Source organism: Carex rostrata, chromosome 8, assembly GCF_964058835.1.
Source record: "Carex rostrata chromosome 8, lpCarRost1.2, whole genome shotgun sequence".
Taxonomy (NCBI): domain Eukaryota; kingdom Viridiplantae; phylum Streptophyta; class Magnoliopsida; order Poales; family Cyperaceae; genus Carex; species Carex rostrata.
In genome coordinates, this window is record NC_135925.1 from 6,041,524 (window position 1) to 6,058,806 (window position 17,283).

At 30.4% G+C, this 17,283-nt stretch overlaps 1 protein-coding gene across 1 annotated transcript; it reads left to right on the top strand.

Annotated features, from left to right (window-relative positions):
• The first annotated feature begins 11,543 nt into the window (after positions 1 to 11,543).
• On the top strand, positions 11,544 to 17,266 carry LOC144557889 (putative UDP-arabinose 4-epimerase 1). Its single transcript, XM_078306522.1, has 11 exons — positions 11,544 to 11,677; positions 12,154 to 12,355; positions 12,947 to 13,074; positions 13,338 to 13,451; positions 13,555 to 13,662; positions 13,770 to 13,861; positions 15,151 to 15,292; positions 15,370 to 15,464; positions 15,639 to 15,768; positions 16,025 to 16,169; positions 16,649 to 17,266. Exons 2-11 carry the CDS (start codon positions 12,295 to 12,297, stop codon positions 16,888 to 16,890), a joined length of 1,257 nt encoding a protein of 418 aa, XP_078162648.1. The 5' UTR covers positions 11,544 to 11,677; positions 12,154 to 12,294; the 3' UTR covers positions 16,891 to 17,266.
• Positions 17,267 to 17,283: the final 17 nt, after the last annotated feature.

Below are 17,283 nucleotides of genomic sequence, written 5' to 3' on the forward strand. Positions count from 1 at the left end.
TATATATAGTTGTAAAGCATACAAATATCTGAAAAAATAATAAAATATAAATAGGGATAATTATACGTATCTATTTCCACACATATTGATATCAGAAAAATTAAAAAAATATGAATACAGATAGTTATCTATATTTGTATTCATATTATCTTTCTTAACTAAAAATCTAAAATTATATATCTATATGTATTTGCATAAATATATCCGTATCCATATATGCATACTATTTGTTTTTGAATATTGAAAATCACAAAAATTCAAATACGAATCCGAATTCTGACTCGAATCCGTTTACACCTTACACCGCTATTATAATTTCCTCCAGATGTGGAACGAACTGATACAGATGTTCTATCTACTGAGTGGACCATGCAGCAAAGGTCAATAAATCAGAGTCATAAGCAGTATAACTACCTTTTTGTTATGTATTTTTTTCTTTCTATGACGCATTGGTTTCTTCCTTTGTGATGACAACTGTAATGGGTATTGGAGTTGTTTTTAGGTCTCCCCAATTTGTACTCAATAGTTATTTTTTTAAATATGAAATGAAGATCTCTCAATTATTCTCAGTACGGACACTAAATTCTGAATCTGTAAATTTTAATGCGAAAGTTAAATACTTTAATAAATGCTTTAGATTAAATTTCAAGAGAATTTAAATATTTTCTAGAACATATTTGTACTCAAACAGATATTTTATCAATTTATATTTTGGAAGATATTTTAAAGAAAAAGATTTCTTTATGATGAGATGAATTTTTTTATTCGCAAAGATTTATTTTCTCGCAACAAGGTTTTCTCTTCAAATTTTTGCAATTTCACGTAATTGATGCAGGAGTACAAGGAGTTTTATCCAAATTTGTAGTGGTGTACATAGACATTTTTGTAATTTGTACTATGTTTTCGACATAAAAACTACATTAGAATATCCACATCAAAACAGAAAACGAGAAGAAAAAAAATATGTGCGTCTTGAATTGACAGGATGAAAAAAAAATTACATTATAAAAATTATTTTAGAGATTAAGATATTTCTGACATTAAGTCAAGAATTATTAACAATAATGAACAATTTTTAAATAGATTCACGCATGTCCATATCTGCTGAGAAGCAATAATTCGCATCATCTTAGGTAATAAAATGTTAATGTTTAGATCTAGACTGTTAGATCAGAATCCGCACGAATATTAAAGGGACGTGTATTTCACTTCAGACCAAATTGGTCTAGATTCTGATCAGACGATTCGGATCTAACAGAAATATTATGTTACCTCAGAGATATGGACTCAAGAAGTAAAGGATCATGCTTTGACGGACCGGATTTTTATTTATTTTTAATTAAAAAGGATGAAGTCTATTTTCATTGAAGAAAATAGTTAACTCACAGAGCCTTAGGGTTCAGTTCAAACTAATGAACCGGTTTTTATAAATGAAACATTTTTAATAGGCATGTGATTTGAATTTAATCCATTCGCTTCAAATTGAGATTTCATGTGAAAAGAAAGATGTCATCTATTTTCCAGTGGTGAAGAGCAGCGGAGAGGAATAACATCTCAGATAACTACAAGTGTTCAAACTCAAAACAGGAACACGGCCACTTAAGTCAGCAAGTGTTAGGTTAGGTGGAAGAGCCCCAATAATTCAAACCTTGCCCTGTGAAGCAACAATTAATTTTATTTTGCACGTTTTTGCCGAAATTTGTATTTATACCATATTTAAAAAAGAATATTTTTTCGGGAATTCAAAAATATCAGGGTTACTAATTCAATCTGCGACCTCATTTTTGAGAAGGCATAGATTGAGTTGACGGTCCCTCATAAATCCAAAAATACACAGTAATATACTGATATTTAGAATTTTAGAGGGCATCCACTTCAATCTACACCTCTCCGAGAATGAAACCGCAGATTGAATTGGAAGCCTTGTTATTTTTTTAATTCTCAAATTTCAATATTTTTAAATAAAGTCTATAGATAGTTTTTTAATAAAAAACTTTAGCATAGTTTCTAAATAAAAAAAAATATCCTCACATAAAACTCCACATCAAATTAAAAACTCTAATAATATTAAAAATATAGTGCTCTCTAGATGCTCTTATTGATTAGTTGGTTGGTAGTGTCCTATTCGTCCAATGGTTTTGAGAGTCAAAACCATTTAAGTGCGTATTTATTTCAATGGAGCTTTAGCGAACAAACCGAACTACAATAATTACAAGAAATAACGTGGCATTTTCAATTTAATGCTTTATGTTTCCTCAAAAAAAAATGGCCCATGATTCGGCTGGGAACTAATCTCATCATCCCTGTGATACACAATCTTCAAATAAAACTTGATATATAGTCGGACTAATTAAAGCAGATTCTGTTTTAGATTTAGAAAATGCTGCCTCTCGAATTTAGAAATGGAACCAAAATAAAATTTAAAAGAAAAATGCATCGCCGAGATTTTTCATTTTGTGTTGAATAGTAAGATGGTCCAGTTCTTAATTTATTAGTTTGTTAAATGGTGTAAAAGTTTGTTAGGGGTTGATGTCTTTCTATAACGACAGGTACTGTATTCGGTATAGTTAATTGCAGGATTTTGCAATGGAGATGAAAAAATAGGTGAGTTGAAAACCGTATAATAATAATAATAATCACGAGTTGTCGGTATGAGTGTCAAATTGTCAATGACATTCTTTTACTCATTTATTCGATATGTATGGTATTTAAAAATACAGATAAGAATATTTTTTTTTATTATCGTATTCAATGACATTCTTTTACTCATTTATTCGATCCAATCCGTATTCGTATCTGTAACGTTTTCGACGCCTACGGGCTTCTCTTAAAAAAAGATATTTTTTCATTAATTTATCGGGTATGGATAAGGATAACGATTTTTTTTTCATTATCTTACACGTTTTCGTATAAGATAGTTTTTAAAAAATAAAATTATATATATAAATATATATTTGTATGAAGATGATACATGATACATGATACAATAAAATTTTCATAATACAAATTAGTTGTATTCATTATTTATTTTTGTTTTGAAAAATAATTTATCGAAAACACAAATTGATATGTCAATGTCACTTTTTTATCCGTTTACCCGATCTGTACAGTATTCGAAAAGACTAATAAGGGTAAAAAAAAATTTCGTTATCATAACGGGTATATGTATGAAAATGACTCCACCCGACCCGTATCATACCCGCTGACACTCCTAGTTGTTGGTACTCATATAGTCTTGTGAAAAGCATTCCTCCAACAAACAAATACTTGTCTAATTGGAGTAGAACTAGGGTGTTTCTAAGTTTATCAAGTTTTTTTGTGAACTCAAATTTAAAACTTATAGGATTGATTTCCAATGACAAATTCAAACTGTTAAAATCATTTTACCTTGTTAGTGATGCATCTACATATACATTTTAAAGTGTTGAATTAATTTACTATAAAGTTAAGTGGTCAAAATTAGATATTGATAAATTAATTTTAATGCATTCATTTTTTGAAAGCATTTTGAACACTTGACTCTATATAAAATTAATTTAAAATTTAAAAAATTTTGTGTGTAGATGCATCACTCGTAAGGTAGAATGATTTCAACAGTTTGGATTCATTGTTTTGAAGTTAATCCGATAGGTTTTAGAGTTGAATTCACAAGGAGACTTGGTGAACTTAGGAACACCATAGTTCTACTCATCTAATTGATAAACACTTCTAATTTTGACTGCTTGACTTTATACTTATAATTCGAAAACTTAAATTTTTTGCATGTAGACGCATTAGGTAGATTAATTTCAACGGTTCGGATTCATCATTTGAAACCAATTCAATAAATTTTAAAGTTGAATTTACAAGTAGACTTGATAAATCTAAGAACACCCTAATTCTACTATGTCTAATGGTTTTTTTTTTAAAAACCATAAATAAGAAACAACATTTACCAAACCAATCTGATTTTTTTTTATTTTAGAAAAAAACTATAAGAACCAAAATGACATTTCGTTTCCGAAAAAAAAAATTCGGTACCGAAATGCTATTTCGGTCAAAAGTGTTTTCACAATTTGTACCGTAATTTTTTTTTTTTATCAAAATCTGTGAAAATGGCTGGAACCAAAATGTCATTTCAATCAAAAAAAAAGAAAGAACCGAAATGACATTTCGATTCTTATAGTTTTTGTAAAAACCAGAACAATCAAGTTAGTTTGATAAAATGTTATTTTTTATTTATGGTTTTCAAAAAAATTCCTGTCTAATTTGTCAATCCCATCTTTCTCCGTCAATCGCGATTTCCATTTCAAATCGGAGAATGATGGAAAATGACTTGAGTGAAAGTTGAAAGATTAAAGACAAATCTTTTCGGTTAGCATGCTTTGCTATTTCACCTAATTAGCGGTATTGTACACTCATACATAAGTGGATCTCACTCATGATCTATCTATTATAGGAGTTAGGCTGGGGTGCTATGGATAGCATAGTGGCCTCTATGTTACGGCTCAATATTTGAGTTTTCAAAATCCAAACGGTCGATCCGAACCGTTCATCTTATTCTCCATATTAATATCTGCTTGGAGACCAAATTTTACATTTTTCTGAATTTTTTTACTATTTATTAAGTATTTTACAAAATTGTTGATCCAACGGTGGCTGCACAAAACAGTAAAACCGTTGGATTAGCAATTTTCAAAGTAGCTTAATAAATAGTAAAAAAATTCAGAAAATTATAAAATTTGGTCTCCAAGCAGATATTAATATGGAGAATAAAATGAACGGTTCGAATCGACCGTTTGAATTTTAAAAACTCGAATATTGAGCCGTAGCATAGAGGCCACTATGCTATCCATAGCAACCCAGCCTAACTCCTATTATAGATAATAAGTGAAATAGGGGGGCAATCATGGGTAGTTGGGTACCATGAATTTATGTCATAATAGAGATGGAACATTTATGCTTTGTTGTTCCATTCCTAACCGGCCCCCTACTTTACCTTTATTTATTCGATCCCGTTATATAAGGTGATTTAATAATCACTTGTTCAATGACTTTTCCAGCTAACAAAATTTCGGCCTCTTGCGCTTTCATGTGGAAAAGCACATGTCAAGTCTATATTATCGGAATTGAGTGCGTGTCCCTATTTTCGAAAATAGGCTCAAGAGTGTGTGTTGTCGTTGCACCGGTGACCGGTACCATTGCTGCTTTTCGATTTGGTCCCTAGACATTTCTTTATTATAACAAAGTAAGCATAATTTTAGAAACAAAAAATTAAGTCAGAGATAATAAGCGAAACAACAACAATCAAGTCCCTAAACAAGTTGGAGTAAACTAGTAATGAAACCCAATCAAAATTACAAATATAAAATAGATAGTAATAAAATAATAAAATAATAATAATGCCTCCATCTCAAATTTTTTTTTTAGACTCGGTTGTTGATTCTAGTAAGTTCTAAATATTCTAATAGCATTTGTTTTTTCTTTTCTGATTTAAATCGTTCAATCGAAATTAAAAACATATCATATTTATATAAAAAAAAAATCCTTAATAATTTTAAAGGTCGACCGAATCCTTGCATATTAATTAATCAAGTAAAATTGTAAAGGTGAATGGTCCATGAGAGTGTTTCTTCCCTACCCACTACAGTAATGCTTCAGTGACTCAGAATTATATAAGAGAGAGTACAAATAAAGGGTCAAAACTTATCAATAAATAGTAGCAAAAAAAAAAATTAAGAATGTTTTGAAGTATCAATAATTAGAAATATTCTTTCCGAAGAATATTACAAATTATCCGCATGTTCTTTTATGTAATTATCTGGAATCCATTGCTTTTGAACCACATGTCCACATGTATATGTTTCTTGCCGAATTTTTTATTAATACCATTTCAAAAAAAAAAAAAAAAAACTAAAACACCACTTAAATTGGAGAATTCAAAAAATATCAGAGCCTCCAATTCAATTTGCAGCCCCATTCTTGGGAGGCCATAGATTGAATTGGAGGTTCTCCAAAAACCTAAGTATCAATATGTTACAATGTATTTTTTTAGTTTTTGGGACCTCTGATTCAATCTGCGGCCCTTCAAAAATGAAGATGCATATTGAATTGGAGGTCGTGGTATTTTTTGAATTCCCTATAATTTGTGGGAGTTTATTTTTTTTTTACAATGGTATTAATTAAAATTTCGTTGTTTCTTGAGATGTGTCTTATGAAATGAAAAAAAGGATCTAAGTCTCACTTAGGAAATCGTATTGGGAATTTTTATTTTTAGAAAATAATATAAAAATAGAGAAAGGTTACTTTTTGTTTTTAGATGCATAGAAGGACTAGAATTTTTACCGATCTGAAGTTGTTGTTGTTTTTTTAATAAAATTGTCTGATATGTTTTTATAATTTTATGTGACTATCAAGACAGTTTTTTTGAAAGCCCAAAGTTTGTCTGTTTCACAGAATAATCAAATAAACAAACAAAAAAAGAAGCTCTTTGGATTGGGAAAACAATTTATCGATTGAAAAATTGGATCCGAGAAATTTCTACGAATTTTTCTATATATTAAAAATAAAAAATATTTTTTCTTTTTTCTATATTATTTTATAATATTTTTCTTTGAATAAAAAATTCTCAATCATATTAGTAGAATTCTAGCACAGAAAGCAATGCCGCAACACCAATTACAATAAATAACATATTCTACCAAGTAGTTCAATTTTTTTTAAGTAAAGATTGAACGTCAAGACATACAATTATTTAATATCTATAAAAAATTATCTAATTTAGATTTCGAACCAGTAACCTCTTACATGGAGAACATTAGTTGTGCCACTAAATCAAAAGTTAATTTTTCAATTGATATCCATTTATTTATACTTCAAAGTTCAAACTTATAATTTGAATCGTTAATTTTATGAGTTCCAAAATATTTAGAAGATCTTTGGCAGGAAATTGCTAATTAGGGTTCCTTTTTCTCTCATTTTTTTATTAATTAAGCACGAGGGTTTTTTTTCCTTGTATTTTGTTTTACATGCAAGTTGTCAATTTGCCATCACCGACATATTTGCAAGTGCCAAGTTATATATCAGGCAAATAGCATGACTAAACTAAAAAAATATAAAAAAAAATACAATAATCAGGTTTTCGTCGAAAAATCATATTAAATTACAAGCTCAAATAGTAAATTTCTATTTCAACATTATATATATGACCATGCCAGGATCTTTCCTTGTGGATTCTATCAAGAACCGCAAGTTAATTAATAGCTTAAAGTTTAGCAACAATAAAATTGTGTGCTTTCAAAATTAGTTTATTAATTTATTGGGTGAGGCAGTGTTTTTGTGTGAGGAGTTGCAGGTTGAAATTTCATGAACAATAAAATTGTGTGTGTTTTAAAAATTAATTTTTAATAGCGGTTAAACCCAATGTTCTTCGTATGACCCTCGATAATTTTTTAATTAAAGTCGTGATTCTTTTAATGTTCAGATGTTTATTGTATTTTGATCGGTTAAAATTTATTAATATTTTTTTTAGTTTTCTAATATACTTATATTCATATTCTTTGAGTGTTCTGAGGTCTTAAGTATTGTAATAATTAGTAAAAATTTGATATTATATAAGATTTTGATGTGTATATCATGAATTTACTTTTCGGACATAAAAAGCGGATTTAAACCATTAGCACTTTAAAATAAAGATGAAGGATCACTAGACAACTTTTTATTCATATATAACAATCTTCAAAGATAAAATTTAAATTTGAACATAAATTTATAAGCATAATTTATATTATTTACTTATCGTGTCTATGAAATATCATTAGATTTGATGTATAATATAATGTATGATTCCTTTGCATTTCTTCCTCTTTCCTTTACCACGCTTTTGTGGATCACAACTCACCATATGCAAAATATCAAAGAACCGATTTTTTTATTTATATCCAAAATTTAAATTAAATTTTAAAAATTAACCGAACCGGATTTCAAATTTTAAAACTACCCAAACCGCTAAATGGTTAACCGGACCCTAGGTTCGGTTAACGGTTTAGCGGACCAAGGGTTCGGTTAACCGTTTAGCGGACCAAGGGTTTGGGTTCGGTTAACCGTTTAGCGGACCAAGGGTTTGGTTAACGGTTTAGCGGACCAACAGTATGGATTTGTTGGTTCGCTGAACCGTTAACCGAACCCAAATTTTTTTTTTTTTTTTTTTTTTTTTACTTTTTTTTTTACTTTTTTTTAAAACAGAAATTTTTTTTTTTTTCTATTGAAAATATACATGAAAATTCGTATTTAGATTTATCAAATTTACACCAAAAAATTTTGTAAATCAAATATGAAATTTAAAATTATAGAAAAATACACATACACATACACATACACATACACGTATACATATACATATAAATATACATAAATAATATACGGTTACCAATTTTTTTTTTTTTTACTTTTTTTTAAAACAGAAATTTTTTAATTTTTTTATTTTTCTATTGAAAATATACATGAAAATTCGTATTTAGATTTATCAAATTTATACCAAAAAAATTTGTAAATCAAATATGAAATTTAAAATTATAGAAAAATACACATATACATATACATATACATCTACATATACATATACATATACATATTATATATGAAATTTAAAATAATATGTATATGAATATTTATATGTATATGTATATGTGTATGTGCATGTGTATTTTTCTATAATTTTAAATTTCATATTTGATTTACAAATTTTTTTGGTGTAAATTTGATAAATCTAAATACGAATTTTCATGTATATTTTCAATAGAAAAATAAAAAAATTAAAAATTTTCTGTTTTAAAAAAAAGTAAAATAAAATAAAATTGGTAACCGTATATTATTTATGTATATGTATATGTATATGTATATGTATACGTGTATGTGTATGTGTATGTGTATGTGTATTTTTCTATAATTTTAAATTTCATATTTGATTTACAAAATTTTTTGGTGTAAATTTGATAAATCTAAATACGAATTTTCAATAGAAAAAAAAAAAAAAATTTCTGTTTTAAAAAAAAGTAAAAAAAAAAAAAAAAAAAAAAAAAAAAAATTGGGTTCGGTTAACGGTTCAGCGAACCAACGAATCCATACTGTTGGTCCGCTAAACCGTTAACCGAACCCTTGGTCCGCTAAACGGTTAACCGAACCCTTGGTCCGCTAAACCGTTAACCGAACCTAGGGTCCGGTTAACCGTTTAGCGGTTTGGGTAGTTTTAAAATTTGAAATCCGGTTCGGTTAATTTTTAAAATTTAATTTAAATTTTGGATATAAATAAAAAAATCGGATCAAAGAACATATGTCGGTTACAAAAACAATCGTCAAAAAGGAAAAAAAAAATGTTCAATATAATATTCTGCACGGTTAATTACCGTGTCAGTTAGTCTCTTTATATCGTCAAACATGCACAAATTTAGGCTCTTCTCTTGTTGACTGAATTTATCGAAAAATTCTAAGATAAACGTGCACTTAGTTTTAAAATTTTATCAACTTAAAATTTAAATTTAAATGTCAAAATAAAATTGTGAGATATGATATCTTTGTTTTTATGTACATGTAAATAGTTATGTCATTTTAACTTTGCTTTAATTATTATCAAGTGATTATAAAAATACACAGTTATAAATAAGTACTTTCGTATAATAGGTTTGTTTTTGTATGTAATTCTATTATTGATTTATGGGATTTGGACTATTGCATCCCTCTCAAAGATGCTAATTTAGTTGAGATTATTCGGGGGGCCGTCTTATGGATCATATGGCTTGACCGAAACAGAATTTTATTTAATGCAAGTCATATTTACACTGTATAGGTTTTAGGAGCCAAGATTATAACTGCAGCTAACTTTTGGGCTAGGAATCAAAAATCTAATCTTACATCTCAACTTAATCTAATCTTACCTTCTGATTTGAAGGACCTGGTAGGCTCCACTATGGTACCCATGAAGGTTATCCAAGATTCAACCCATATGCATGGACCAGGGGCAGCTTTAGTAACTGATGCGACCAACTTCAATTTATAGGTGTACATGGTTTTTTGTGACTATTGGCATGTTCATGGTTTTTTTGGTGTTATAATATGTTCTGTTTTCTTATTGACTACTTGTTTTGGTTATGTTATGTTGTAATAGGTTTCTATATATTGTCTTGTTTTGTTGGTATATTGGCACCAGCTGATTGATACTAGTTGGATATTGTATAATTTTCTGTTATGTGAAAATCAGTGGCTAAGCCACTTCTTTCAAAAAAAATAAAATAATCTAATATGATTTTTTTTTTCAACTTATTAGTTCACAAAAGAAAATTTAAGTGCATGCGGAGAAATAACATAACATATAACATTATTTTTACATATAATTCTTTTATTAAAATAATTAAAATTTAAGGTATTGATGAAAATACAAAAAAATATAGACATTTTGGACCTTTCTCATAATTAAATCTTCCTCTTTGTAGAATAAACAATCCATAAAAATGATTTTATATATTATAATATATTACGTATAATTGGAGAGAAGCGTTTAATCGGTCGAAATTTTTATTTATATTATATTAAAAAAACACTCTAAATTTTGGGTACTTCCAAAAACACTTTGGCCGCATAATAGATTGGCGGCCCCATTTTTAGAGAGCCTTCAAATAATTTGGAGACTCAAAAAATAGCACAGTATATTTTTGAGTTTTTGAGAGGACTCAAAATCAATCCGCACTCCTCTAAAAATGAGGCCGCCAAACTATTTTGCTGCCTGAGTGTTTTTAGAAATCTCCACAAATTATGATTTTATTATTTATATATATTTTTTAATATGGTATAAATAAAAATTTCGGTTTAATCGGAGAGGAGCTAAACGACTAAACCTCGAAATGCTTTATTTTACTTCCCCACAATTATCATTCTAATTTGGGCTTGTGTTTTGATTGTTGTTGCTACTCTATCACGTGGAAACATGCAAACTATTTTTAATTAGCACTATAATATCTTATTTCTTTTCAGAGAGAGTGAGTCTATGGTACTATGCATATTACGATTTGGCCTGCAATACGGCTCAATATTCGACTTTTTAAAATTCTAACGGTCGATTCAAACCGTTCATCTTGTTCTCCATATTAATATGTGTTTGGAGACCAAATTTTATATTTTTTAAAATTTTTTTACTATTTTTTAGATTTATTGAAAATCACTGTTTTTGAATGGTCCAGAATTTTCAGATCAAGTGATTTTCTAAATATCTAAAAAAATAGTAAAAAAATTTCAAAAAATATAAAATTTGGTCTCTAAACACATATTAATATGGAGAACAAGATAAACGGTTCGAATCGACCATTAGGATTTTGAAAACTCGAATATTGAACTGTAGCACGGACCAACTCATGATATGCATAGTACCATAGACTCACTCTCAGAAAAAACAATATCATTATATTATTTTTGGGGAACGATGCCAAGTCATCAAGGAAATTTTTTGGGGAGATCATTGTAGTCTCAAATCAATAATGAATAACAAGTTAACAACTAACAAGGACACGAGAAAAAGGGTCAAAATTCTCGTCCCAAAGTCCAGCCCTTCTCCGTATGTCTCGCCTCTCTCTCTCTCTCCTCTTTCTCTCCTTTCGTCACCTTGAGCTTCAGCACGGGCTCCAAGCTCTCTTTCTCCGATAGTACCAAGGTAATTACCAAGAAATCCTGAATTCTCAGTTTGTATCTTTGAAAAAGATTGCTTGATTTGGATTTTTGAATTTTGATCTATGCGTCGGAGAAGTCTACGTTCATTTCCAATCCCGTGATTTATTTGTCCTTTTGCTGCGAAGTACGAAATAAAATTGAATTCAATGCTATTAACTTTCACCGCACGGCATAGACATTGTAGCTCTGATTTTGATTTTCTCCAACTGAACTGTTTGGAAGCATTGCGAGGATATTTTTCTTGTTTATTTTGCTATTTTCCATAGTTTTATGTTTTTTTGTTTTGTGAGAGGCATCTGTGGTGAAAGTTAATATTCCACCGTAGGATGCCAATTTTTTCGGGATCAATTGTAAGTTTTTTTCTTGGTTTTCTTTCCGTTGAAGTTTTTGGAAATTTGCGGTTCCATTTCTTTGATTAAACCCATAATTTGAAAGTTCTCAACTTGGGTACTTTTTCAGGTTACACCGTTGAACTCACGCTAGTGCTTGCTTTCAAGTACGGACTGGTTGTTGAGAGTTCTCACTTAGGAACTTTTATAAAAGAAAGAGTAGCTTGAATTGGTATTGCTTCAATTGGGGCTAAAGATACCACTGTATCATATGCTTCCATCAAATCGAAACAGACAACAGCCTAGAGCTGGTAGATCTTGGTCCTTTTCAGGTAAATTATCCATTAAAACCTTAACTTTCTTTACCTAATTTTTCTCCAACATCTTTTCTCAGTTGTTGTTATATAGGTGTTTGATTGCAACCTCTATAAAGTAGTTTGTTATCTTAGCTTATGCAGAATGCTTCTTTTTTCTTCAAATATTCTGTCCATTTGTTAGAAATGGTTACATTCCCTGAAGTTCATTTTATCTCTCTGTAACTTTACAAACCCTTGTCAGCTGCTGACAAGATTTCAAAAAAAAAAAAAACTTTACAAACCCTGCTCCATTTACTTTGTCTTATCTTTAGTTCTTTTTTTCCGTATGGATTATGTTTTCTAGAAATCTTTTACCACATATTACCATCTGTTGTTCAAAGAGATCAGTTTTGCATACTTGGTTATTAGCAATGCACATTGTAAAATTTTGACACCGGTTGCTTCTAATTCCCTATGCGATTTATATGCCTTATTCTTAGAAATGGAAGTACCAACTGTAATTTGAGGTGCATTGTTTCAAAGAGCTCTTGCTGGTGTTTATTAAGATCTGATATTGCTCGCTCGATGTTTTGTTCTTCTCTAATTTTTTTTTTCTTTTGCTTTCAGAAATGGATATCTTAGATCCAAAGCGCAAGCCACGATTTCTGAGCAAGATAGTGGTGCTAGCTTTTCTAACTGCCATGTGCATACTCATGCTGACTCAGCCACCATGTCATCGCTCCCCTCCTAGTGTGGTAATTATTCCTTCTAATTCGTAATTTCATCACATTTTCAATTTGGTTATTTATGAAACCTATGTCGATCTGACTTTAGAGATCAACAGCGCACTCAAAATTACTTGTGTTAACTTGGAATGTGATGTTCAGTTTTTCCTGCAAGGGGACCTCGTGTTAGGAACCAGAATTAACTAATCATAAATTTTAGGGTCCCATACTAGTAACTTCAATACTGTTAACTAATTATTTTGTGGTCTGATCTTGTTTTTATTTCTTTTCAGTTTTCTGTGCATGAGCCAGGTGTTACACATGTACTAGTAACTGGTGGGGCTGGTTACATAGGCTCACATGCTGCTCTTAGACTTCTCACAGATTCTTACCGAGTTACTATTGTGGTAAATTTCAGCAATATTGAATTATTTTTATTTTTTAATTTTTTTTAATTTTGTTTTCCACAGTATTATCATTTTTAAATAAATATGTTACTTATTTACCAAGGACAATTTGTCGAGGGGTAATATCGGTGCTATAAAAGTTCTCCAAAAGCTTTTTCCTCTGCCAGGTCGGCTTCAATTTATACATGCTGATTTAGGAGATGCAAAATCCGTAAGTTGTGTAAACTAATCTTATTTTTTCTTTCAAACCTTTGACCTCTTTTCCTCAAACTCAGCTGGTTATTTTTTTTTTTCTTTTGATTTTTCAAATGTGGTCAGGTTAATAGGATATTTTCCGAAAATGCATTTGATGCAGTTATGCATTTTGCAGCAGTTGCCTATGTTGGTGAAAGTACACTTGAACCCCTTAGGTATTTTCTATTATTTTCTTTTTCTTTTGTAATCTTTATTCCGTTTAATTTTGACATGGATGTCTTTTACTCTCTTTTTTTTGTATATGTGTGTGTGTGTGTGTGTGTGAGGAGGGTTCCAATACCTCATACCTTTCATACCTCATCAAACTTCATATTTTATATCTTTATTTTCAAAATCCGAACTGTCGATCCAAAACCGCTCAACATGATATTCATACAAAAATATGTTTGAGGATGAAACTTTATCATTTTTAGAAATTTTTTTACTATTTTTTCATATGGGTAGAAAATCACTGTTTTTTTAACGGTCCAAAAACAATGATTTTGTATCTATCTTAAAAAATAGTAAAAATCTCCAAAAATTATAAAATTTCATCCCCAAGCATATTTTAGTATGAATATCATGTTGAGCTGTTCGGATTTGACAGTTTGGACTTTGGAAATGATGATATAAAGTATGAGGTATGAAAAACATAAGGTATTGGAACCCTCCTCCTCTCTCTCTCTCTCTCTATATATATATATAGTATGGCTAAATTGCTACGAGTAGCACTTCGACCTAAGTGCTTACGGGGTCATATCTTAGTATTTGATGTTTAAACAACAAATCCAAACCGTTAGATGTTCAATCTATATTAAAATGTGCTTGGAGACCAAATTTTACATTTTTTGGAATTTTTTTACTATTTATTAAGATGGTTTGAAAATCGCTGTTTTTATTAAAATTCTACACCATTAAAAACAGTGATTTCAAACCATCTTAATAAATAGTAAAAAAATTTCAAAAAATGAAAAATTTGGTCTCCAAGCACATTTTAATATAGATTGAATATCTAACAGTTTGGATTTGTTGTTTGAACATCAAATACGAAGATATGACCCCGTAAGCACTTAGGTCGAAGTGCTACCGGTAGCAATTTAGCCATACTCTATATATATATATTTGTTTTGGAAAGCCCGTGAGGTATTTTTTTGGATGAAGTATTACCATACAACCTTGTTCAACACATGCCAGTGATCTGACAAGTACTAGACCTGGTTTAGTACCAATCCAAAGTTTCAGCCATTGATGAGAAAAGGAGGAAAATTACAATATGGTTACCAGCACCTACTGGCGCCTTATCCAGAATGATGAATTTTTAAACATGTTGCTTTGTCCTTTTGTTGTGTTTCCGTGACCCTAAAGCTGTAACTATTCTTAGAGTCATACTAAAACAAATTGGTATAACAAAATTAATCATTTGTCATATTCAGCCTCAAGATATAATGATTTCAAATTATAACAGGTACTACCACAACATCACTTCAAATACTTTAGGTGTATTAGAGGCCATGGCTGCACATGGTGTCAAGACCTTAATTTACTCTAGCACTTGTGCAACTTATGGTGAACCAGAGAAAATGCCCATCACTGAAGAAACTCCTCAGGTGTGCAGAAAAAACAAATTTAAATAAACAAATAACGATGACAATCAAGACATACTATATAATAAGTGGAAATGCAGGTACCGATAAACCCATACGGGAAGGCAAAGAAAATGGCAGAGGAAATAATTCTTGATTTCTCAAAGAGCAGAAAACTAGCTGTGATGATTTTAAGGTTTGTTTTAAATGATAGTTGTACAAATACTGGTTCAGATATGAATATGATTATACCGATTCTCATAGAACCTATGTGCAATAAGACAATATATATACATGGGGATACCTTTAATTGATACGCCTTTTTGAGTTTTATTTATAGGTTCTGATCTGTAGTCTTTTTATGTAACAGGTACTTCAATGTTATTGGATCAGATCCAGAAGGCCGGTTAGGAGAAGCTCCAAGACCTGAGTTGAGAGAGCACGGCCGCATATCAGGTGCATGTTTTGATGCAGCCCTGGGAATCATTCCCGGTCTCAAGGTAAATAAATTATATAAACTTACCTAGTGTAACACGGTCTTTCCACATACAAATAAAGATGGAAAATTCTTCGTTCTTTTGGGACAGAATTCTTCTTCTTTTATTTGGGGAATAAAGATCAATTTTTGATTAAGATAATGATTTAAAATGTATATTAATGAGGATAACAATATCACTTGGTCTTTTGAGTTTTGATGTAACAACAGTAACTCCAGTTGGTTAAGATGATGATTTAGTTGTTTGGTTAATATAATAGGTGAAAGGCACAGATTATGAGACACCAGATGGGACATGTGTAAGGGACTACATAGACGTAACTGATCTGGTCGATGCTCATGTCAAAGCTCTTGGCAAGGCTAAACCTGGCCAAGTTGGTATTTACAATGTCGGCACTGGCAAAGGTTTCTCTTATTAAACCCATCATTTTTTTATGACAATTCCAAGGTTCAATATTCCAGTATTAATATTTGCCAGCACAAGGTACTATGGTTTTTCTTGGTTTATTTGTATCCTAGAAACCATATGTCAACTTGTAACTTTCAGTTGATATAAAATATAATAAGCAGCACGTTTATTTTCTAGGCTAGAAATTGGTTTCTTGTACTCTTTTTCCCCTCTGATAATTTGAACTTGGCTATTGCAGCTTCATTCTGGCCACATTACATCATTTCTCTGTAATGAACTTTATGAATAATATCATCCTTGCACTTTGTCATGTTTATGCCTATATGACATCAAAATAGGACATGCTAGAAAAATACGCTTCCCCGAGACAAAATAAAAGATGCATGAAATAAAAAGAAGGGTAAATTCTAGATGATTCGATGATTTTCTCTTGTTCCAAAAACATTCCTCTGATTTGTAAATTTGTGTGCTTTAGGGAGATCTGTGAAGGAATTTGTGGATGCATGCAAAAAAGCAACTGGTGCAGACATAAAAGTAGATTACTTCCCGAGGAGACCGGGTGACTATGCTGAGGTGTACAGTGACCCCACCAAGATCAACCGTGAACTCAACTGGACAGCTCAGCGTACCGATCTACTGGAGAGCCTTGGTGTTGCCTGGCGTTGGCAAAAGCACCACCGTACTGGCTACGGTCCCCCTCTATCCGCAACAATCTAACATGTGTTGTTGTTGTTTTTTTTTTTTTTTTTTGGGAGAATATCACATTCACCTTGTAAAACCTCAAAATATGGTTTATAACACCCAAAAAATGGGAAAACATATAGGAGGGATGATGGTGTGGGTATTTCTGATATTTTATAGGGCTACATGAGATGTTTGTGTGTAAGTATTCTGAGGTTTTATAGTGTAGCACATGAAAGTTTTCTCCAAGCTTGTCAAAGGATTGCTATTTGTTATTTTTTGTGTTTTTTTTTATGTATAATTGGAGAAAGGATTTTACATGTAATCTGAAAGCAGTAGTTGATTGTAATTCACTCTGGCCAAACATAGTTATACCAATTAACCAAGTAATATTTTTTCTCTTTAAAATAAATTCACTGCAACTGATAT